The sequence below is a fragment of the Musca domestica genome, unplaced genomic scaffold (assembly GCF_030504385.1).
Source record: "Musca domestica strain aabys unplaced genomic scaffold, Musca_domestica.polishedcontigs.V.1.1 13, whole genome shotgun sequence".
Taxonomy (NCBI): Eukaryota; Metazoa; Arthropoda; class Insecta; order Diptera; family Muscidae; genus Musca; species Musca domestica.
This window is the reverse complement of record NW_026712172.1, coordinates 8,542,469-8,560,834: the sequence shown is the minus strand read 5'-3', so window position 1 is coordinate 8,560,834 and position 18,366 is coordinate 8,542,469. Positions and strand designations below refer to the sequence as shown.

Genomic DNA, 18,366 nt, shown 5'->3' with positions numbered 1-18,366 from the left:
TAAATACTTCAAGAATTTACTTACCTTACGCAAAACCTTAACTCTATAAGGATCACGTATAGCCTCTTCAACGTGCAGCGGTTCAGCAGTGTATCGCAATCTTCGAATGCGTATAACTGCTCTGATCACCAATATGGCAAATTGGAATTTCTTACGGGCATTAAAACGACTCTGCTTACGAAGCTGTTGGCAAGAGAAAACAATGTAAATTTAAATTTAGTAAAGATGTCTTTGCAATTTGTTTCGGATGAGTAGTGAAAACAAATAAACACTCAAAGCTTAAAAAGAGTTTAAGAAAAAATATGGATTCAATTTTATTTTAAATGGGTTGAGTTCAAACCTTTTTTAAACATGTTGAAATTTAAATACTGGATAAACGAAAAATCAGGCTTGCGTTATGGACACAGTAATTAGTTGGTTTCTGAATATTAGAGCTTTAAATAAAATTTCTAGAAACGATCTTGGATTTTAAGTTAAGAGGAAGAGGGAGGACCAGAACCAAGAAAGCACGCTATTCCCGTATGAACTCAATGATTAAAAACTGGGGATGTTTTCGATGTTTTCTCGATATCAGCTTTATTACAAATCTAGAATCTGAAGCTACAATTCCTTACGGCGATTATTAAAACGAATCGTTAGGCTCGATAACATTAAAAGAATGGGACTAATCTTGAGTGCTCTGCGACTCAATGAACTGGGACAATGGCGGAGTCAGCCCTTTGGACACACCGTCATTCTCAAGCATGTGGAAAGCATAGGAAATCAGGCTATAGCTAGCGATTATATATCACCTGGATTATATATCATCCTTCAAACTAAGCAACGACTGTAGCGTTTTTCAGGCAGAAATCTAATATAGCTGCTGGCAAATAACATCAATGAACTACATATGTCGATAGTCAAGTGGCCCTGAAGGCTCTAAATTCATTTACAATCAAATCTATGGCAATTCTGGAATGCAGGAATGCTCTGGAAAAGGTTAAGTGGTTTGACAAATTCTGTTGAGTCCTTGGCCACTGCAACATATCTGGCAATGAAATGGCCAGATGCGGATCTGTGTCAGTAGATCTAGAGATTGAGAGCTCAGTGAAGCCACAGTCATGTCACTTCATTCAAGTACCGAATAAGCATTATCTTGGGAAATTTCAACAGAACTGGCTAACTGGAAGGGGATGTAATGTTTTCAAAAATATTTGGCCGGTGAACTCCAAAATGAGATCAAGGTCACTCATATCCATGACGAAGCTGTACTTGAAGCTTGTGGTGGGCCTAATTACAGGACACTGCAACATAAAGGCCATGACATCGAAATAGGGGTTACGACACTGAACACTGCAGGCTTTGTCAGGACGAGGAAGAAACTGAGACGGTGGAGCACTTACTCTGCCCAACTTTTATAGATGTGAGACAGAGGCAACTGGGTAAGAAAATTCTGCCAGACTTGTCTTTCCTCTCCGACATCGGTCCAGCAGTCATTCTTCAGTTAGCCAGAAGACTAAAATGGCTAAGAACGACACATAATACACCGTGGATGCAAACCAACTACCTTCTCTACTCTTTATATAGGTTCTCACTTCTTCATTATCCGCTATTCGTTTCCTTCTCTTCTCTCTATTCTATTCTCCTATCTTCTTAAAGTAGGATGAACACAATGGACCAATAGGTCTCCGAGTGGAGTGGTTGTTTTTATAACCGCGCATCCTTTAACCTAACCTAATCTAAGTTTGTCAAACTTTTAAATTTTTTATTAATAATCCAGCTTAATCCCTGTGTGGGCGATTTTTTTTTTCAAAAATATGAAAATTATGACCCACGACATAACAGATAACATAACATTCCATAAAACGGTAAAGTTTTTTCTCTCCTATTTCTTAAATATTATGGTAAATCAATATTGAATTTTACAATAACCATCAAAAAATAATTCTAACAATTTAAAAAAAAAATAATATTTTTGTCTGTTTTTTTTTTAATCCATATTTTTTCTTAAACTTCCTTTTTTACACAATTTTCTACTATTCCAATATTTGTTTAGTATTTATAGCAGATTTTATGTATTGTTTCTATATATTTAATAAATTGGAATGTAACAATGCACAGAATTATAGACAGACAGAGACAGTTTCAGTTATTAGGTGTGGTGGTGTGGTCTTGTGGTGCTATATAGGGTTTCAGTGGTGGAAAATAAATCAAGTAAATAATAAGTATTATAATATTTACATAAACTATGTACAAAATTGGAAATAAAAGAATGTGTATATATATATAATTTAAAAACAATATAAATTTTGAAGGAAAATATAAAACTACATTTGTGGAGTGCTGCTGTACTAAAGGAAAGCAAATTGAATTTGTTTTTTTTTGTAGTATTCAATATAGAATGCTGTAGTTCGTTAAGTTTACATGATTACAGCTCGATCTATGTTATATGTATGACTTTCGAAAACAATGATTTTCGAAACAATTTTTTTTGTAAAGCCCTGATATTTTTGAAGCAAATCAGAGCTGATTCCAATTTAAGATAGATTAGGCATTTGAAATGACTTGGCATTTGTCTCAGAGCAATTTGCTTAGTTTCAAAGTCATGCTCTTACCTTATAAAGACGCTTTATAATTTCCAGAGATTATTTAAAATTATTATATTGTAATAAAAACCTTTAAAAAACTAATCATTCATCATAAGAAATGTGATGGATTGGAAATAGATTCATTAATTCATGCAACACGGACTTCGTTTCTAGTTGTAGATAGGTAAAATTATATATTTTTTATTACATTCCTAACAATGTAATAATATTTGGAATCTGTTATATATAAACTGATTTAATACCAACTTAATTCGCATTCTTACTTTTCTTACTGTTGCAACCCTCTACATAGGAGACCTATACAAAGGAGACGACTTTGTGTCGATGTCAACTCAAATGTTTAAAAATGCTCTGAAAGCGTCGAAACCTAAGGGTCCAACGTAATGGAGGACGAATCTTTGTCTATACTAGCTAGATTGCAGGGTGAGATGAAAAAACTGCAACCAACTTCTGACTGCTGTCATTTCTAAGCCACTAAATGTTATTCCAGTGACAGCTCATTATATTGTTTACAATCGTACAAAAGCATTTTGGTTAGAAATTTCCAGAAAAAAAGATATTCGTGATGGAATTCAAGCGTGATAATGTGAATTCTCTATATTTGGCTGGAAAACCATAAGTGGCTATCGTTAGAACACTCCAGTCTCCAGTGTCTCGTACTGGTAGCGTAGCCCGACGTCAAGGAAGTGGTCGGAAGAAAACTGCAACATCAGCAGAAATGGTTCGAAAAGTAAAGAAGCGACTTGATCGAAACCCGCGTCGCAGTGGCCGAAAAATGGCTCTTGAGCTGAACATATCGCAATATTCCATTCGGCAAATATATATTGAAAAATGAGCTCGGGGTAAAGCTATTAAAATTGCAAGAAGTGCAAGAACTTACTTAACACAAAAGAGCTAAAAAGTTGCTTCGCTTGGCCGAAAGTGGCGAACTGCCGAATTTGGTTTTCTCCGACAACATTCGTTGTCCAGCAGTTTGTAAACAAACAAAATGATCATGGTTACTTGCCAAAGAGGTCAGCTGAAAATGTGCACCTTCGGTTGGCCACCAGAACTTAAGCGCTGGCCATGGTGATGTTGTGGGCCGCCATAACAGCCGATGTCCGCTCTTCGCTCGTATTAATCGACCGTGGCATCAGAATAAATGCCGAATATTATCGTGAACATATTCTGGAGGGTGTATTAAACCATTGGGTACACAAACATTTTGGCCGCAGACCTTGGGCATTCCAACAGGACTCAGTACGCGCCACCCAAAGAATGGTTACAAAATGAGGTTCTTTGCTTCATTTCCAGCGCACACGTGTCTGAAGTATTTTGAAAAGCAAGGTTGGAACTAAAAAATACCAAAGTGTCGATCACCTCAAGCAAGTGCTTCGCCGGGAATGGGTTAAAATACCGCAGAGAAACATTCATGGCAGCGGTTTCATCGGCCGTTTGAAGGCCATAATTCGTGCCAAAGGTGATCAATTCGAACGAATCTAAACTTATTCTAATAATGGATGCTATTTCCCACATTTTTTGCTTTCATTCAATAAAATTTAAAAAAAAAAAAAATATATAAAAAATATGGCGTTTGACTTTGTTGCAGTTTTTAGTCCACTGCAATATATTTGCTTATATCGTGGGAAAATAAAATCTATATCCTGTATATTAAGATGCATTACACATTCTTAAGAATATGTTGAAATATGTTTAAAATCTGTGATCATGAGTTGTGAGCCCAACTGATATAAGCTCAGCTTAATGGGATTTGAAATTTATAGAAAAAATGTTAAAAAAATCGATTTAGTTTACTGATAGTTACATACTCTTATTATCCGATTTTCTACGGGCCTTGCAAGTGACTTTTTATTTTGTGACTTTTTATTGTGATTGAAATGTAGCGAGGCTTTACTTTTTGTTTTGTAACAAATCGAATATATTTAGTTTCCATCACATACCTATCTACGTCTTCATTTGACTTTGAGAATTTCCCAGATTTCCAATTATATTTTTTTCATTTCTTTGGTTTATGCACATCTATACATTTATGTGTCATAATCATTATATTGTCAAACATATAATGCATTCACATAAAGAAGAACAATATTATTAAATTAACGTTGTATCCAAAGTTCAACCAAAATATTTTGAACTTAGCAACCGTATTGATATGCTACGCTGAATAAGATGTGCACACACGAAAAAAAAGTCCAGTGACATAGGTGATATAAACAGCAACCAAATGCAAATATGTATTGGAATATTTAAAGAGAGTTATATGCACTTTCAGAGGTAGATATAGATCAGATGTAGAATTTGAAATCCATGAGAAGAACATTTTTTAAATGAAAAAAAAAAAACACACACACACAGAATTATTTTGTTATCATCACACTTATAGGCTGTAGACAGTAAAATCTTAATCCCTACTGAAAATGCAAACACTTTTGATTAAAAATTTCCCGGTCTGAAAGACTTTTCGCATTGCATTGTATGAATTATTAACAAGTAAAATATTAATTACACTGTCAAGATTTGGGCAGGCCGTCTGACATGACTCTACATTTTCAGACCATTTAAGAATTAATAGAGTGGAATTTGTGTGTGTTTCTGTCACTGTTAACACATATGGATCAAGCTTTCTACATCTTTTATGAAATCTTTACCTCCTCAGTGTAAATCATAAGATTACCGTATTCTCGGTCCAATAATTCTAATAAAGTAGTCGTAAGTAACAGTTTCCGATTTTCGAGTTGCCATTGCTTGCGGATGATGCAAATCCCAGTCGATGGATTAGCTGAGAATTTATATAAACTGTCGTGGTTGACAATTAGCGGGCACGAAAGTAGAGTCACGATTTAAACATTAAAGTATGACACGTGGTGCTGTTGAATTAACTAATCATCCAAGTTATGGGTTTTAATTATGGGTTTAAAGGAAAAGCCCAATACTAAAATTTAAAAACCGACTATATTTTAAGGGAGCCTCTTTAATGGCCGAACTATTTTCTTGTCATATATATTTGTAGCGTATTCACTACTTAAATTTTTCGTAAGTCTCTTCAAAAGCCGGCGACATATAAATAACAAAAATATTAAAAACCACATCAAATTTCAAACCAAAACAAAAAATCTGTGTCTGATTTGGATGATACAACAGGCAAACCTGTTTGAATTGCGGCTTCGGGTACTTGGTCCAGTAAACGACAGCCTGACTGTGATCCTTATTGCTCAATCATAATTGGGACAACCGAGATTCTTAACAGTTCTTTATATCAGATTGCCAGCAGAGATGTGGAACTAGTCTGTTTTAATGAATCATAACTCATAGCATCGAAAGAACCCGAAGAGCGGTGGGGAGAAGTAGAAAAGAGTGGCATGGTCAACAGAAAACTGGATGTGTCACAATGTGTGGTGTGCAGAACTTCGACTTGGATCCTATTAAAATTTGGGATAATAACCTCGTGCTCTAGTGAACAAGTTCGATGGAGCTCTTCTCATGTAACTACGAGGAATTTCAAGTGGCCAGTTTTTGTATAAACCAACTGCTAATAGCAGAGCCTTTTCGAAAATGAACATTTTCATCATGGGTAGATTAGGTTCCAGGCCACCGCAATATTATTGGAGACAAAGCAACAGATGAATTATTAAGAGAATCAGAACCAAGTGACATGATTACCGGACTCACCTATGTGTCAGACGAAATGACTGCGAAAAATGCAGAACTATGCCCTTGCGAATTGAACATGGTCTTTACTCTCACTGACAAAACTGAGGGGAAAAAATAGAAACGGACCATGACATTCGGCTCTGTGAGAGTGAGGATGAAAAAGAATTGGAAACGATTGAATAGATGTCGTACACGTCTCAAAGAATGCATTTTCGTCCAAAGCGGAAACAAAACTCATACTTCTACTGGGTATGAGTGTATTTTTTTTAACAAGTCTCCATGATCTTATATTTCTCAAAAACGGAAATCAATTGACTTTCTTATGTCCATTATTAAAACTTTCAGGATGAACAAAATGGATCAAAGGAATCCGAGTCCATTAATGTAACATACGTTACAGTGTTTTAAAAAAAAGGACGTTCAAATCGATTAATTCAAAGCTTCTATTAAACGGTTTTACTGAGCTTCTCAGCCGCTTTACAAATAAAAAAAAATGGGACAGAGCATCCAGAAAAAGTGACTGTTATAACGACGACTTCCTTTTAAGGAAACAACTCCAGATTATATCATCCCATCCATCTTTTTTTCAGACGATGCTGATGAAATCGAAACCATAATCACAAGGTGCCAAGTTTGGATCATTAGTTTCTTTCAATGATTTTATCAAAGACGTAAATGTTGGCTTCGGACAACATGAAAGAAACTGAACCATAAAAAAATTAGTTGAGATAGAAATTAGTTTCAGGCCACTATTACATATGTTCTCTGGAAAATTAACAGTTATGCCTGTTTAACATGTCATTGAGACAGAACCGTGTTCAAAAATTTATGTTGAAACTTTCAACTACATTTTTAAAACCTCCAAATCTTCAAGGAAAATTATTAAAATTGACAGAATGAAATTAAATAACAAGATAAATTTTAATGACTGTAACTTTACCCCCCAAAACACGTTCTGAATTACCTTTAATGTATTCCTTTATTCCTACAACACGGTTTTGAGGACACGAAATACACAATATTAAAAACGGATATAAAAAATTCATTTGAGTCTCTGCCTTTAGTAACCTAATAATATTATTTTCCCCTGATAATGATCTATTATTCACCACTTGTTTGTGTAAAATATTTAACTACTTAAAATAATAAATAACACATCACACACACCACATACATACATACATATTACACATGTAAATAAACACACACACACACACATTACTTAGCAATGTATATTAAAATATTTTTGTAAAGGTGCATATAAAGTACTTTTTATTTTCGTTTTTAAATAAACCGAAAAAAGTAGTGCAGCCAAATATTCGTTTTTTTTTGTAAATAACTTAAAAACTAAAAAATTAAATAATAAAAATAAAAGAAAACCTGCCTGGGGTGTATAGAAATATTCTGTAGTGGGAGGAGGAGGACAATTAGACAACTGAGATGAAAACTGATGATATAACGTTGGTTGGTGTTGCAACTGTGGATGTGGTTGCTGTTGCTGCTGCTGTTGTTGGTGGACAGGCGGTGGATGTGGCATTGCAAAATAGCCCGCAGCTGCATTAGAACTTTGAGAATAATCCATGACAAAGCTACCTTGCTGCATTTGCGAGCCATATGTCACTGTGGTATTGTTGTTATGATGTTGTTGGAAAATACGTTGTTTATCACGTTGAGTATTATTGTTCTGTTGATGGGGTCCCGTTCCAGCGGGTATTGTGTATGGAGCCTGGTTGGCATTGCTTGTTGAGGTTGCAACAGTATCGATGGGCGTAATAACATGGTTGTTGGCGGCATTGATGGAATATGTACTTTGTCCAGAATAATTGTTGGGGTTAGTGGAATTATTTTGATAAAATTTGGAATATTGTCGAATAGTATGAATGCTTTTTTCTCGCAGATGATAAGTAGTTTTTTGACCGTCAAACGAGGGTTCGGGTAATAAAACCTAAAAATGTTTGGTAATCGAGTTGTTGGGTAATGTTTGGATTCAAGAAAAAGAAAATGGTTTTGTTTTAGAAAAAAAAGAGACAAATTAAATGTAAAAACTAAAAACTAAATCAAAAGGTAAATTTCAATTTCGATAGAAAAAATGATGATTTAGAAATGACAGTTTTTTTTTGAAAGATGAAAAGTCAAATAAGCACTACAAAATGATTCAGGTGATGATGAATTCGATGCGGCATACTAATACAACAGTCTTGGAAACTTGGCAGTAAATTGAAATTCCCCCAAACGGTATCATTACTTTAGTTATCCTCAGTGACGATGATGATGATGACGTTGTGATATTTTTCTAACTATTGATAACTTAAATATAAATCTGGGACAATTTTTAAAATTTTGTTTCAATTTAAAAAAATATATACAAAATTTTGTTTCCCATATATGCACCTTTGTTCTATACAGATATCTCTTTTTTACTCAGAGAATAAGAACATGCACAAACATGCCTAAATATACACAGTTTTAAAGGATTTTCTTTATAAATAATAATTAAGGACAACATAACATAAAAAAATATGAATGAGAACACAAAAACAACAGAAAATACGGGATAATTTAAAGTGTAGGGGAAATTCAAACAAGGACAAATGATAAAAAAAGTTTTAACAAAACGAAACAATTAAGTCAAAACGAAACTTAAATATTAAATCAAAGCACAATCACTCGTTTCATTAGGTTATTCAGACAGTGTTGACATTTTTGATAAATCCAAGAACAAATCGTTACCATTGCAATTTCAGTGATGCGACTCATTCTCCTAGATTTGAGTGAGAGACTGCGCTTGAGACCGTCGATATTTTGCTCGAACAACTTTAAATTATAATTGTTGATTTGATTGTGTTTAATATTGTTGTAAAATATTTTTTTTCATGAAAAATTTTAAAGATATTTATTTTTTTTTTTTTTTGGAAAAGAGGTGAACATCATCGACAATTGAGGAAAATTATAGAAAATAAAGAGAATAATTAACAATAATGTAAAAAAAATTAAAAAGGAACGTAAAGAGTTATATCAAAAAGAAATATTAACTAAACGGAAATTGAATAAAAAAAATTTAAAACAAAAGCAATACTAGGTCTATGACAAATGAAATATGTTGAGGTGGAGGAGGAAAATGATATGTTTTAAAAATATTTGCCAATTTGAAATGGTGTAGTTATTAAAATTTAAAAACAGTTACATTTGAAGAGAGATTTAACAATTTGATTATAATGAATGATAATGTTGTGATGGTTGTTAGACTACAGCATGATGAATGACGTTTATTGTTATACAAATGATTTTTAAGAGAAATTTTGTTGAAATGAAATTCAAAACATATTTTGAGAAATCTATTGGATTATCTATGGATTAGGTGTAGTATGATATTATTTTTTCGGTACTCAGTTAATGCTAAACAATTACCTAGTATTGTTTTTTTTTTTCTTTCTTTTTTTACAAAACACTCAAAACAAAACATAAACTTACCATTTGATTAAAGAATGGATGTTGTAATACTTCTTGTACTGTGATCCTTTGGGCTGGATCAACGACTAGACATTTTCGTATCAGATCTTTGGGATCCTCTGTTAACAAAAAAAAAAAAAATACATAATCATGAGAAAACGATAAGAATATTATGACATTAAAAAAATATGTTGAAATGAAGTTGAATCTGAAAAATGCAAAAATTTTGAAAACGGGTCGATATATTTAATTGCCTTCGGGGATAAAGTTTTCTGCCGGTTAAAAATCTTGATTAGGTCTCCAAGGATATTTTCGACACATGAAATATTTTATTCATTGTTCGTAAAAAAGGCATTCTAATAAATAAAAGTTAAAATTGCTACCGAGTATAAAAATATTTTTTACAATTTTCAAATTTTATTCAAGGTGACCAATTCGAACAAATCTAAACTTATACAAAAATTTGATGATATTTCCGACATTTTTTGCCTTTATTCAATAAAATTAAAAAAAGTGATAATTATGGCGTTTGACTTTGCTGCAGTTTTTTCATCTAACCCTGTAGAACTTACAATTTTGAATACTGAGACGAACTGGAAACTATGTTTCGCTACTCTAGACGTTGGTGATAACTAAAACATTCTTTAAAAACTTCCAGCATTTTACACCTATTTGAATTAAAATAAGTACTTATTTCAAAAATAGTAGTAAATCGCTTGGTTTGTTTACACAATTGCGGATTGTGTGGGAAACAATTATAGAACGAAGGCGTAAATTAAGATTTTAAGACTTGTGTACTCCCTGTTTTATTGTATGGGTGCGAAACAGGGTTTGTGACAGAAATTCCTACGTAAAATTTTACGCATATTTTGGCCGCGCAAAATATCTAACGAACATCTGTGGATGAAGACAAATATGGTTGACATAAATATCGAAAAACGTAGGAGAAAATTTGGCTGGATGGAGAAGTATACAACCGTGCATTAGTCTACAACCCTCAATGAAGCGGAACAAAAGAGGTAGACCCAAAAACATCTGGAGGAGGCCAACTATATCAAAAATAGAATCTATGCCTCGTAGTCTTGGGAGATCCTATATGAACATTGTAAAACTGTGTGAAGTAGCTACAAACCGGCAGATATGGATACAATTTTAAGACAGCCTATGACCAGTGTAGAGACAACTCGTTATCAGAAAACGACGTGCATGACATAATAATAGTAATTACAAAAAATATACCTGATATATCCGCCCATTCTGGTGATGTAAAACTATATTTGCCCTCCATGATATTGCGCAGCATAACCATCTGTTTGCGATGCCAAAAAGGCGGACAACCTACCAATAGGGTAAACATTATGACACCGCACGCCCAACTAAAAATAAATTAAAAACAAAAAAATTAGTTGCGAGAGGCTTCTCAAAATTACAACTATTTAAAATGCATACTTACATGTCTACCTCTCTACCATAGCCTGGCGAACCTTCAAACATGTTACATTTAAGTGTTTCGGGTGCTAAATAACCAGGTGTACCACAAAGATCTAAAATGTTGTATACAAATGAATGGTCTGTTGTTGTATTTGTAATAATTTATTATGACAATTTACCTGTTAATTTTTCTCCGTCTTTTAGTTGCCTCGCAAAACCAAAATCGGTTATTTTAACATTGTGATTTTCATCTAACAGAATATTTTCGGGTTTTAAGTCTCTATGTACAATATTTTTAGAGTGTATGTATTCGACACCCTCAAATATTTGCCTCATTATTGTGCGGGTCTTTTTCTCGGACAGTGTTACCACAGATGTTAGATAATCGAATAGTTCACCTTTGGGACATAGTTCAAAGACCAAGAAGACAAAGGCATCTGATTCGAAGACATCTTGTAAATCGACTGATGGAGAAGAGAAGAGACAAAGAAATTGGATTAAATTCAAATAAAAATAAGTCAAGTACTGTTGTTGCTGTCTTACTTATATACGGATGGCCCATAACTTGTCTGAGTATTGAGATTTCTTGTCTGGTAGCTTCTAACATATGATATGGATTTGTATCGCCGGTTTCTGTGCCTGCACCCAAATCAATGATTTTAGCTGCAAACTCTTTGCCAGTTTCCTTTTCGATGCATCGTCGTACCGTTGAACTAATGCCTCTGAAATAAGAAGAACGAAAAGAGAGTGTTAAGAAAATATGTTTTTCGATTGGAAATAGAAAAGTAAAATAGAAAGGGTAAAATTTAACTAGACTCGATTTGACTGTAATTTTCAATACAACTACAGGGTATTATTGGGTTTCCTTATTCCCCTCCCAGAACACATGCATGAACCTCACCTCCATTAACATGACTTTTACATTGTCAAGGGCAATTAGCATCTTTTAAAGTGTTGCTTTTTTCAATTGCTTATGACCATAGGAACTAACTTGTTGCTTGTTATACAAATGTGGATAACGCAACGCAAACAAGAAAGTAATTATCTAAATTCGAAGCAACAGCAACAAAGGAGAAAATTTGTCGGCAAATTTTACAGATATTTATATAATAGCTATTGACAAAGTTAGAATATGTAGATGTAATCAATAAGACATACTATTTATTATTCTAATTAGAAAGATAAGCTACGATGAACCTGCCCGAAAGAGAAGACAATATTTGAAGTAGCTTTTGGCGGTTGGTTTAAACAAATGATTATCAGCAATAATAATAACAATAAAAACTGTCATAATCTTTTTTTTCGAACCCATGAGGGCGGGGCTGAAGCACTAGTTGTGATTTTATATGTATAATATGCAGAATCTTTGAATTTCTGGATATGTTATTTCAGTATTAAACATGAAATGTAAAGAGCTACAAGACTGGTTACAAACATTTAAGACCAAATCATGAAATGAAAAATATAGTTTCAATTTGTTGTACAATTGTTGCATGGTGGTTCGGAATGGTAGCAATCTCAGCTGTTCCATAGGTCGGCAACTAAAAAAGTGTACATGTTGAACCTGGCAGAAAGATGGACTGCCAATGACTGGCATTTTCATTACCAAATATACAGGGTGAGACAAAAAAATGCAATAAAGTCAAACGCCATAATTTTTACATTTTTTTTTAATTTTATTGAATGAAAGCAAAAAATGTTGGAGATAGCATCGAATTTAAGAATAAATTTAAATTTGTTCGAATTGGTCACCTATGGCACGAATTATGGCCTTCAAACGGCCAATGAAACCGTCACACGCTGACGGCATGTTGCTCTGCGGTATTTTGGCCCATTACCGGCGAAGCGCTTGCTTGGGGTGATCAACATTTTGGTATTTTTTAGTACCAACATTGCTTTCCAAAATACTCCAGACACAATATTCCAACGGATTGGTATCCGGAGATTTTGGTGGCCATTGTGCGCTGGAAATGAAGAGAGGAACCTCATTTTGTACCCATTCTTGTGTGGCGCGTGACGAGTGCGATGGTGCTGAGTCCTGTTGGAATGTCCAAGGTCTGCGGCCAAAATGTTTGCGTGCCCAAGGTTTTAATACACCACCCAGAATATTTTCGCGATAATATTCGGCATTTATTCTGATGCCACGGTGGACTAATTCGAGCGTAGAGCGACCATCGGCTGTTACGGCGGCCCACACCATCACCATGGCCGGCGCTTGAGTTCTGGTGGCCAACCCGCTGACCTCTTTGGCAAGTAAACGCGATCATTTTGTTTGTTTACAAACTGCTGGACAACGAATGTTTTCTCATCGGAGAAACCAAATTCGGCAGTTCACCACTTTCGGCCAAGCGAAGCAACTCTTTAGCTCTTTTGAGTCTATTTTCTTTCTGTTATGGTGTAAGTTTTTGCACTTTTTGGAATTTCAATGGCTTTGCCCCGAGCTCATTTTTCAATATTTGCCGAATGGAATATTGCGATATGTTCAGCTCACGAGCCACTTTCGGCCACTGCGGCACGGGTTTCGATCAAGTCGCTTCTTTAATTTTCGAACCATTTCTGCTGATGTGGCTGTTTTCTTCCGTCCACTTCCGTGACGTCGGGCTACGCTACCAGTATCACGGTAACGAGCGATGGTACGAGACACAAAAGATTTATTCACATTTAAATGCTGAAGTGCTCTAACGATAGCCACTAGTGCTTTTCCAGCCAAATATAAAGAAATCTGGAAAATTGTCACCAAAATGCTTTTGAACGCTTGTAAACAATATAATGGGATATCACTGGAATAATTTTAATAGCTGTCGGACGAATGGCTTATAAATGACAGCAGTCTTAAGTTAGTTGCAGTTTTTTCCTCCCACTCTGTACAAAAAAAATATGTCAGATATTTTTTTTAAAGTTTCAAGTGCCCAAGGAATCTTGGCTATTGATCGTTATATTGAAAAGTGGACACTTGAATTTATTACGGCTTGAAAACAAAATATACAATCTAACTTCCTCATTGCAATTCCTATTATTTCTCACCTATCTCAGTCCTCTAAAGTACTATCAATGTCAATGTTCTGCATTTGTCCATGCACTTCACACGTTGTTATTATTTCAAAACATTTTTCTTTTATCAGCCAAGTTGGGGCGTCCGGACTCATAAAAAAAACACTATTCTTTTATGACTATAAACAATAATTTCTAATCTTAAAGTAAATATTTGTTGCAATAATTAGCGCTAAGACCATATAAGCCATTTATTGTTGATATTAGAATTGTCTGCGGCGGCTGAAGAGGTAATGCCGGTAACAATTTCAAAAAGTTTTAGCAAATTTTATAATAAAATATAAAAAAAAATAAGCAGTCACATGCATTTTACATGCCTTGAACACTAACAATGTGAATGATATTTTTAAATTGTTTTTTGTCAGTGGGTCTTAAATTGGTTATAACAAGAATGAAAGTCACCGGGTTGACTGTAATATTTTGTTATCTAGTACTTTTTGTTTATTATAAATACATTTTTTTTGCATTAAATGTTATTAGTCATAAGACTAAGGAGTGTAAACATACCTACTAAATGGTTTCTGGGGTATTCTAGGTAAAATTTTGAAAACTAATAAAAACGCAGTCTTTTGAATAGTAAATCAAGGAAGGAAACACACAACAACAGCGGATAATTTTGGAAAAATGAAATTTGAAAACATGTTTAATGGAAGTTGTCCGAAAGACAAAGTTATTGATTTTTCGGGGACGAAGCACAATGATATTACAGAAAACGAGATTTTTGATGATTTACCACGTTAGAATTCTCTAAAATTCTCGAATGTTCTAAAACTATGATGGGTGTAACCTTCACCATTTAGCGATCGACTTTTGCTCATACAAGGCATGAATACTTATTTAACCATTTACTGGCATCTTAGGCCTTCATAAAGTCGAGATCTGAATTGATTTCGAAGGACTTTATACAAAACTGCCAAGTTGGTTCTTGGACCGGTTCGCAAGATGGGAACAATGTTAATAATGATGTAGTAGTGATAATGAGCCGTAGTTAGAGTCAAGCGAACACCTACCATGCCAGAGTCCAATTATATACAGCACCAGATCCAGGCTAGGTCACTTCTAGACCCAGCAATCACTGTTCTTTTCAATTAGCTATGAGCAATATTTCATTCGGCAAATATTGAAAAATGAGCTCGGGCCATTGAAATTCCAAAAAGTGCAAGAACTTACACCGCAACAGAACGAAAATAGACTCAAAAGAGCTAGAGTTGCTTCGCTTGGCCGAAAGTGGTAAACTGCCAAATTTGATTTTCTCCGATAAGAAAAAACTCGTTGCCCAGCAGTTATGTTAACAAACAAAATTATCGTGTTTACTTGGCAAAGAGGTCAGCTGAACATGTGCAACTTCGGTTGGCCACCAGAACTCAAGCGCCGGCCATGGTGATGGTGTGGGCCGCCATAACAGGCGATGGTCGCTCTCCGCTCGTACTAATCGACATTGGCATCAGAATAAATGCCGAATATTATTCTGGAGGGTGTAGTAAAGCCTTAGGCACGCAAACATTTTGGCCGCAGACCTTGGACATTCCAACAGGACTCAGCACCATTGCACCCAACACGCGTCACCCAAGAATGGTTACAAAATGAGGTTCCTCGTTTCATTCCAGTTCATAATGGCTACCAAAATCTCCGGATACCAATCGGTTGGACTATTGTGTCTGGTGTATTTTGGTATTTAAGTGTCGATCACCTCAAGCAAGTGCTTCGCCGGGAATGGGCCAATATACCGAAGAGCAACATTCGGGCAGTGCGTGACGGTTTCATTGGCCGTTTGAAGGCCACAATTCGTGCCAAATGTGACCAATTCGAACAAATCTAAACTTATTCTAAAATTTGATGCTATTTCCGAAATTCTTTGCTTTCATTCAATAAAAATTAAAAAAAGTAAAAAATTATGGCGTTTAACTTTTAAGAAGTGAGATGTGGCTGTGTTTTTTAAACGTACTAAAAATTGCTAAAACTTGAATTGTGAAATTCGAACAAGAAGTGTTCTTAAAAGCACTATGTTCGGTACCATTTGGTATTATGTGAACGTACATAGATAAAATCTTAAGATTTGGTTTAAGAATTAAATTTTGTTATTGGGGTCAGGGTTGAAAATTGAAGGGGATTTTGAAAGTATGTTCTAAGATAGTACAAAAATACTAGGTTGTTTTAAATTTGAAATTTAAGGGAGGGAATAGAGTTGGAAATTTAAAATGTAATGCTAGGATTACTTTTTGTGCAGTGCGGTTGATATATGGAGATGGATTTGTACTAAAAGTACTAAATGGTCTAAGATTCGGTGTTTGGGGAAGGAGCAGAGTTGTCAATTTGGAATGAGTGTCTTTGATGCTCTGTGAGATAGACGAACCAAAGGATTTTTGGAAATTCAAACAATGAGAGTATCAAATGTACCATAATGCACTATCTTGTGTTCATTCTTTTTCGTTAATTAAACGTATTTTAAAATTGGAATTTCTTAAAAGAATTTCAAACCACAATTTTTTCAAAATTTAAGCTTGAACTAACTATTTAAGGACTAAAATCGTATATTTTAGGCGAACATTCAAAGACTTTTGCTGAAGCAATAGTGAATTTGTTCTACAAGGTTTGTCTTAATGACGCTTAAATCCACTTCCCACCAGCACTTGTTGTTCGTCATTCCTTGTTAATATCACCATCTTTAAGTCCGGTAGTTTCCCTTTAAATACTTGAATTACTGACCATAAAACTAACAGTTGTCGTACATTTTATGACCCTTTTAAAGAACTGATTTTTTTAAAACGCAATATTTTTTTTGCAATAAAAAATTCCAACGGAATTTGTTCCCTTCTTTGTGTGCAGGTGCATATTTTCAAACACATTTGTTGGATGTCAATAGAATTTTTCAATCTCTAATTTGAATACCAATAGACACGGCAAGTGACAACAATCTGTGACGGCGCTGTCAGTTTGAGACGCACACGCAGTGGCTGTAATAATATTTAGAGAGAAAAAATCGCTGGGAAAATATTGAAAACAGAAATTGAGAACACGGCGCAGCGAGAAATAAGCACAATGCCACAATTATTAAATAAACGAAATGTACGGCTTGCTGAAGCGTATTTATGGTGATGATGATGTTGTTGATTTGTGTTCCAAAGGGCAATGACAACATTTCTCAGGAAAGTAGAATATATGTATGTATCATTAACGATTTTGGGTTAATTCAAATGATTACAAATGGTCACGTGTGATTGTAATGACAACACGTTTAGTATAATTTGTCAACGATTTTGGAAATGTTTTGATGTTTGTTTTAATTTTTGTTGTATTCTTTGCCGATAATAAAGTTCTAAAGACTGGGAAAATTAAATATTGACATGGGCAAAATAAAATCGTATCGAATGAATAAACAAATACTTTATTTCGAATTTATGTAGAAATTATTTCGATTTTTTAATTTGTTGCTTTTATTGAGTAATAATTTATAACATTTTACAACAATCCACTGATAAGCATCTGTCATTTGTGTTTTGTTTGAAATGCAAATATTCCGTTGATTCACGCCTGGGGACGAACGGTTGCAAAACTGGGTGCGGAATTTTGCATTTTAAACAGTTTAAACCTGCAGCACAGCGCGTAGGCGTCGAATTAGGTACACTTTTTTCAATCAGGCTTAAGGGATTATATCACCCTTTTTATTGCTTGTATTTCTCTTGCATACAAATTAAAATCCATATAATAAATAATATCGTAATAGACACTTGTTGTAATTTGAAATGCAAAAAAAAAATGTTTGCGTCTTTCCAGAATATATTTGCAAAAAACAAACATATTGCGCATTACAATAATTTTGTTTCTCATTTTATCGATGATTGTAGGATGGCTATGCTAATTAATATTTAAAATATTGTAACAATTTTGAACATTTCAAATTATTATGTTAAAAAAAAGTGAAATAGTGAAAAGAAAAACCTCAAAATCAATTGATAAATATCAAACACCTGAAATGAAGAGAAAGATTAATAGAGGCTTGATTATAGAGAAGTATTACAAAATATATTGCAGCTTTAAGGCACAGGCGAGCATTGAAGATGAAATCCTAAAAAGAGGCTCAGAATTGGCATAAAAGTGTGTTATGGGGCCAGATGCACTGTAACATATGAAATATAGATGGCGCTATATCTGATGGTTTTTATTGAAATCAAAACAGTTATCGAAAATGAGAGGA

At 34.3% G+C, this 18,366-nt stretch overlaps 1 protein-coding gene across 3 annotated transcripts in view; it reads right to left on the bottom strand.

The window, feature by feature from the left end:
• LOC101900257 (phosphorylase b kinase gamma catalytic chain, skeletal muscle/heart isoform) overlaps positions 1-18,366 on the bottom strand; it is a 44,273-nt gene that overhangs the window by 734 nt on the left and 25,173 nt on the right. Inside the window, exons 2-8 of one of the 3 annotated variants that reach the window (XM_011292932.3) lie at positions 11,664-11,842; positions 11,300-11,584; positions 11,143-11,233; positions 10,929-11,065; positions 9,711-9,808; positions 7,624-8,184; positions 25-183 (exon numbers count right to left, since the gene is read on the bottom strand). In XM_011292932.3, the coding sequence (XP_011291234.1) occupies positions 25-183; positions 7,624-8,184; positions 9,711-9,808; positions 10,929-11,065; positions 11,143-11,233; positions 11,300-11,584; positions 11,664-11,842 (1,510 nt within the window). Of the gene's footprint in view, positions 1-24; positions 184-7,623; positions 8,185-8,969; positions 9,054-9,710; positions 9,809-10,928; positions 11,066-11,142; positions 11,234-11,299; positions 11,585-11,663; positions 11,843-18,366 lie in introns of all 3 variants that reach the window. The other 2 variants (XM_005180412.4, XM_005180413.4) reach the window with 2 other exon arrangements.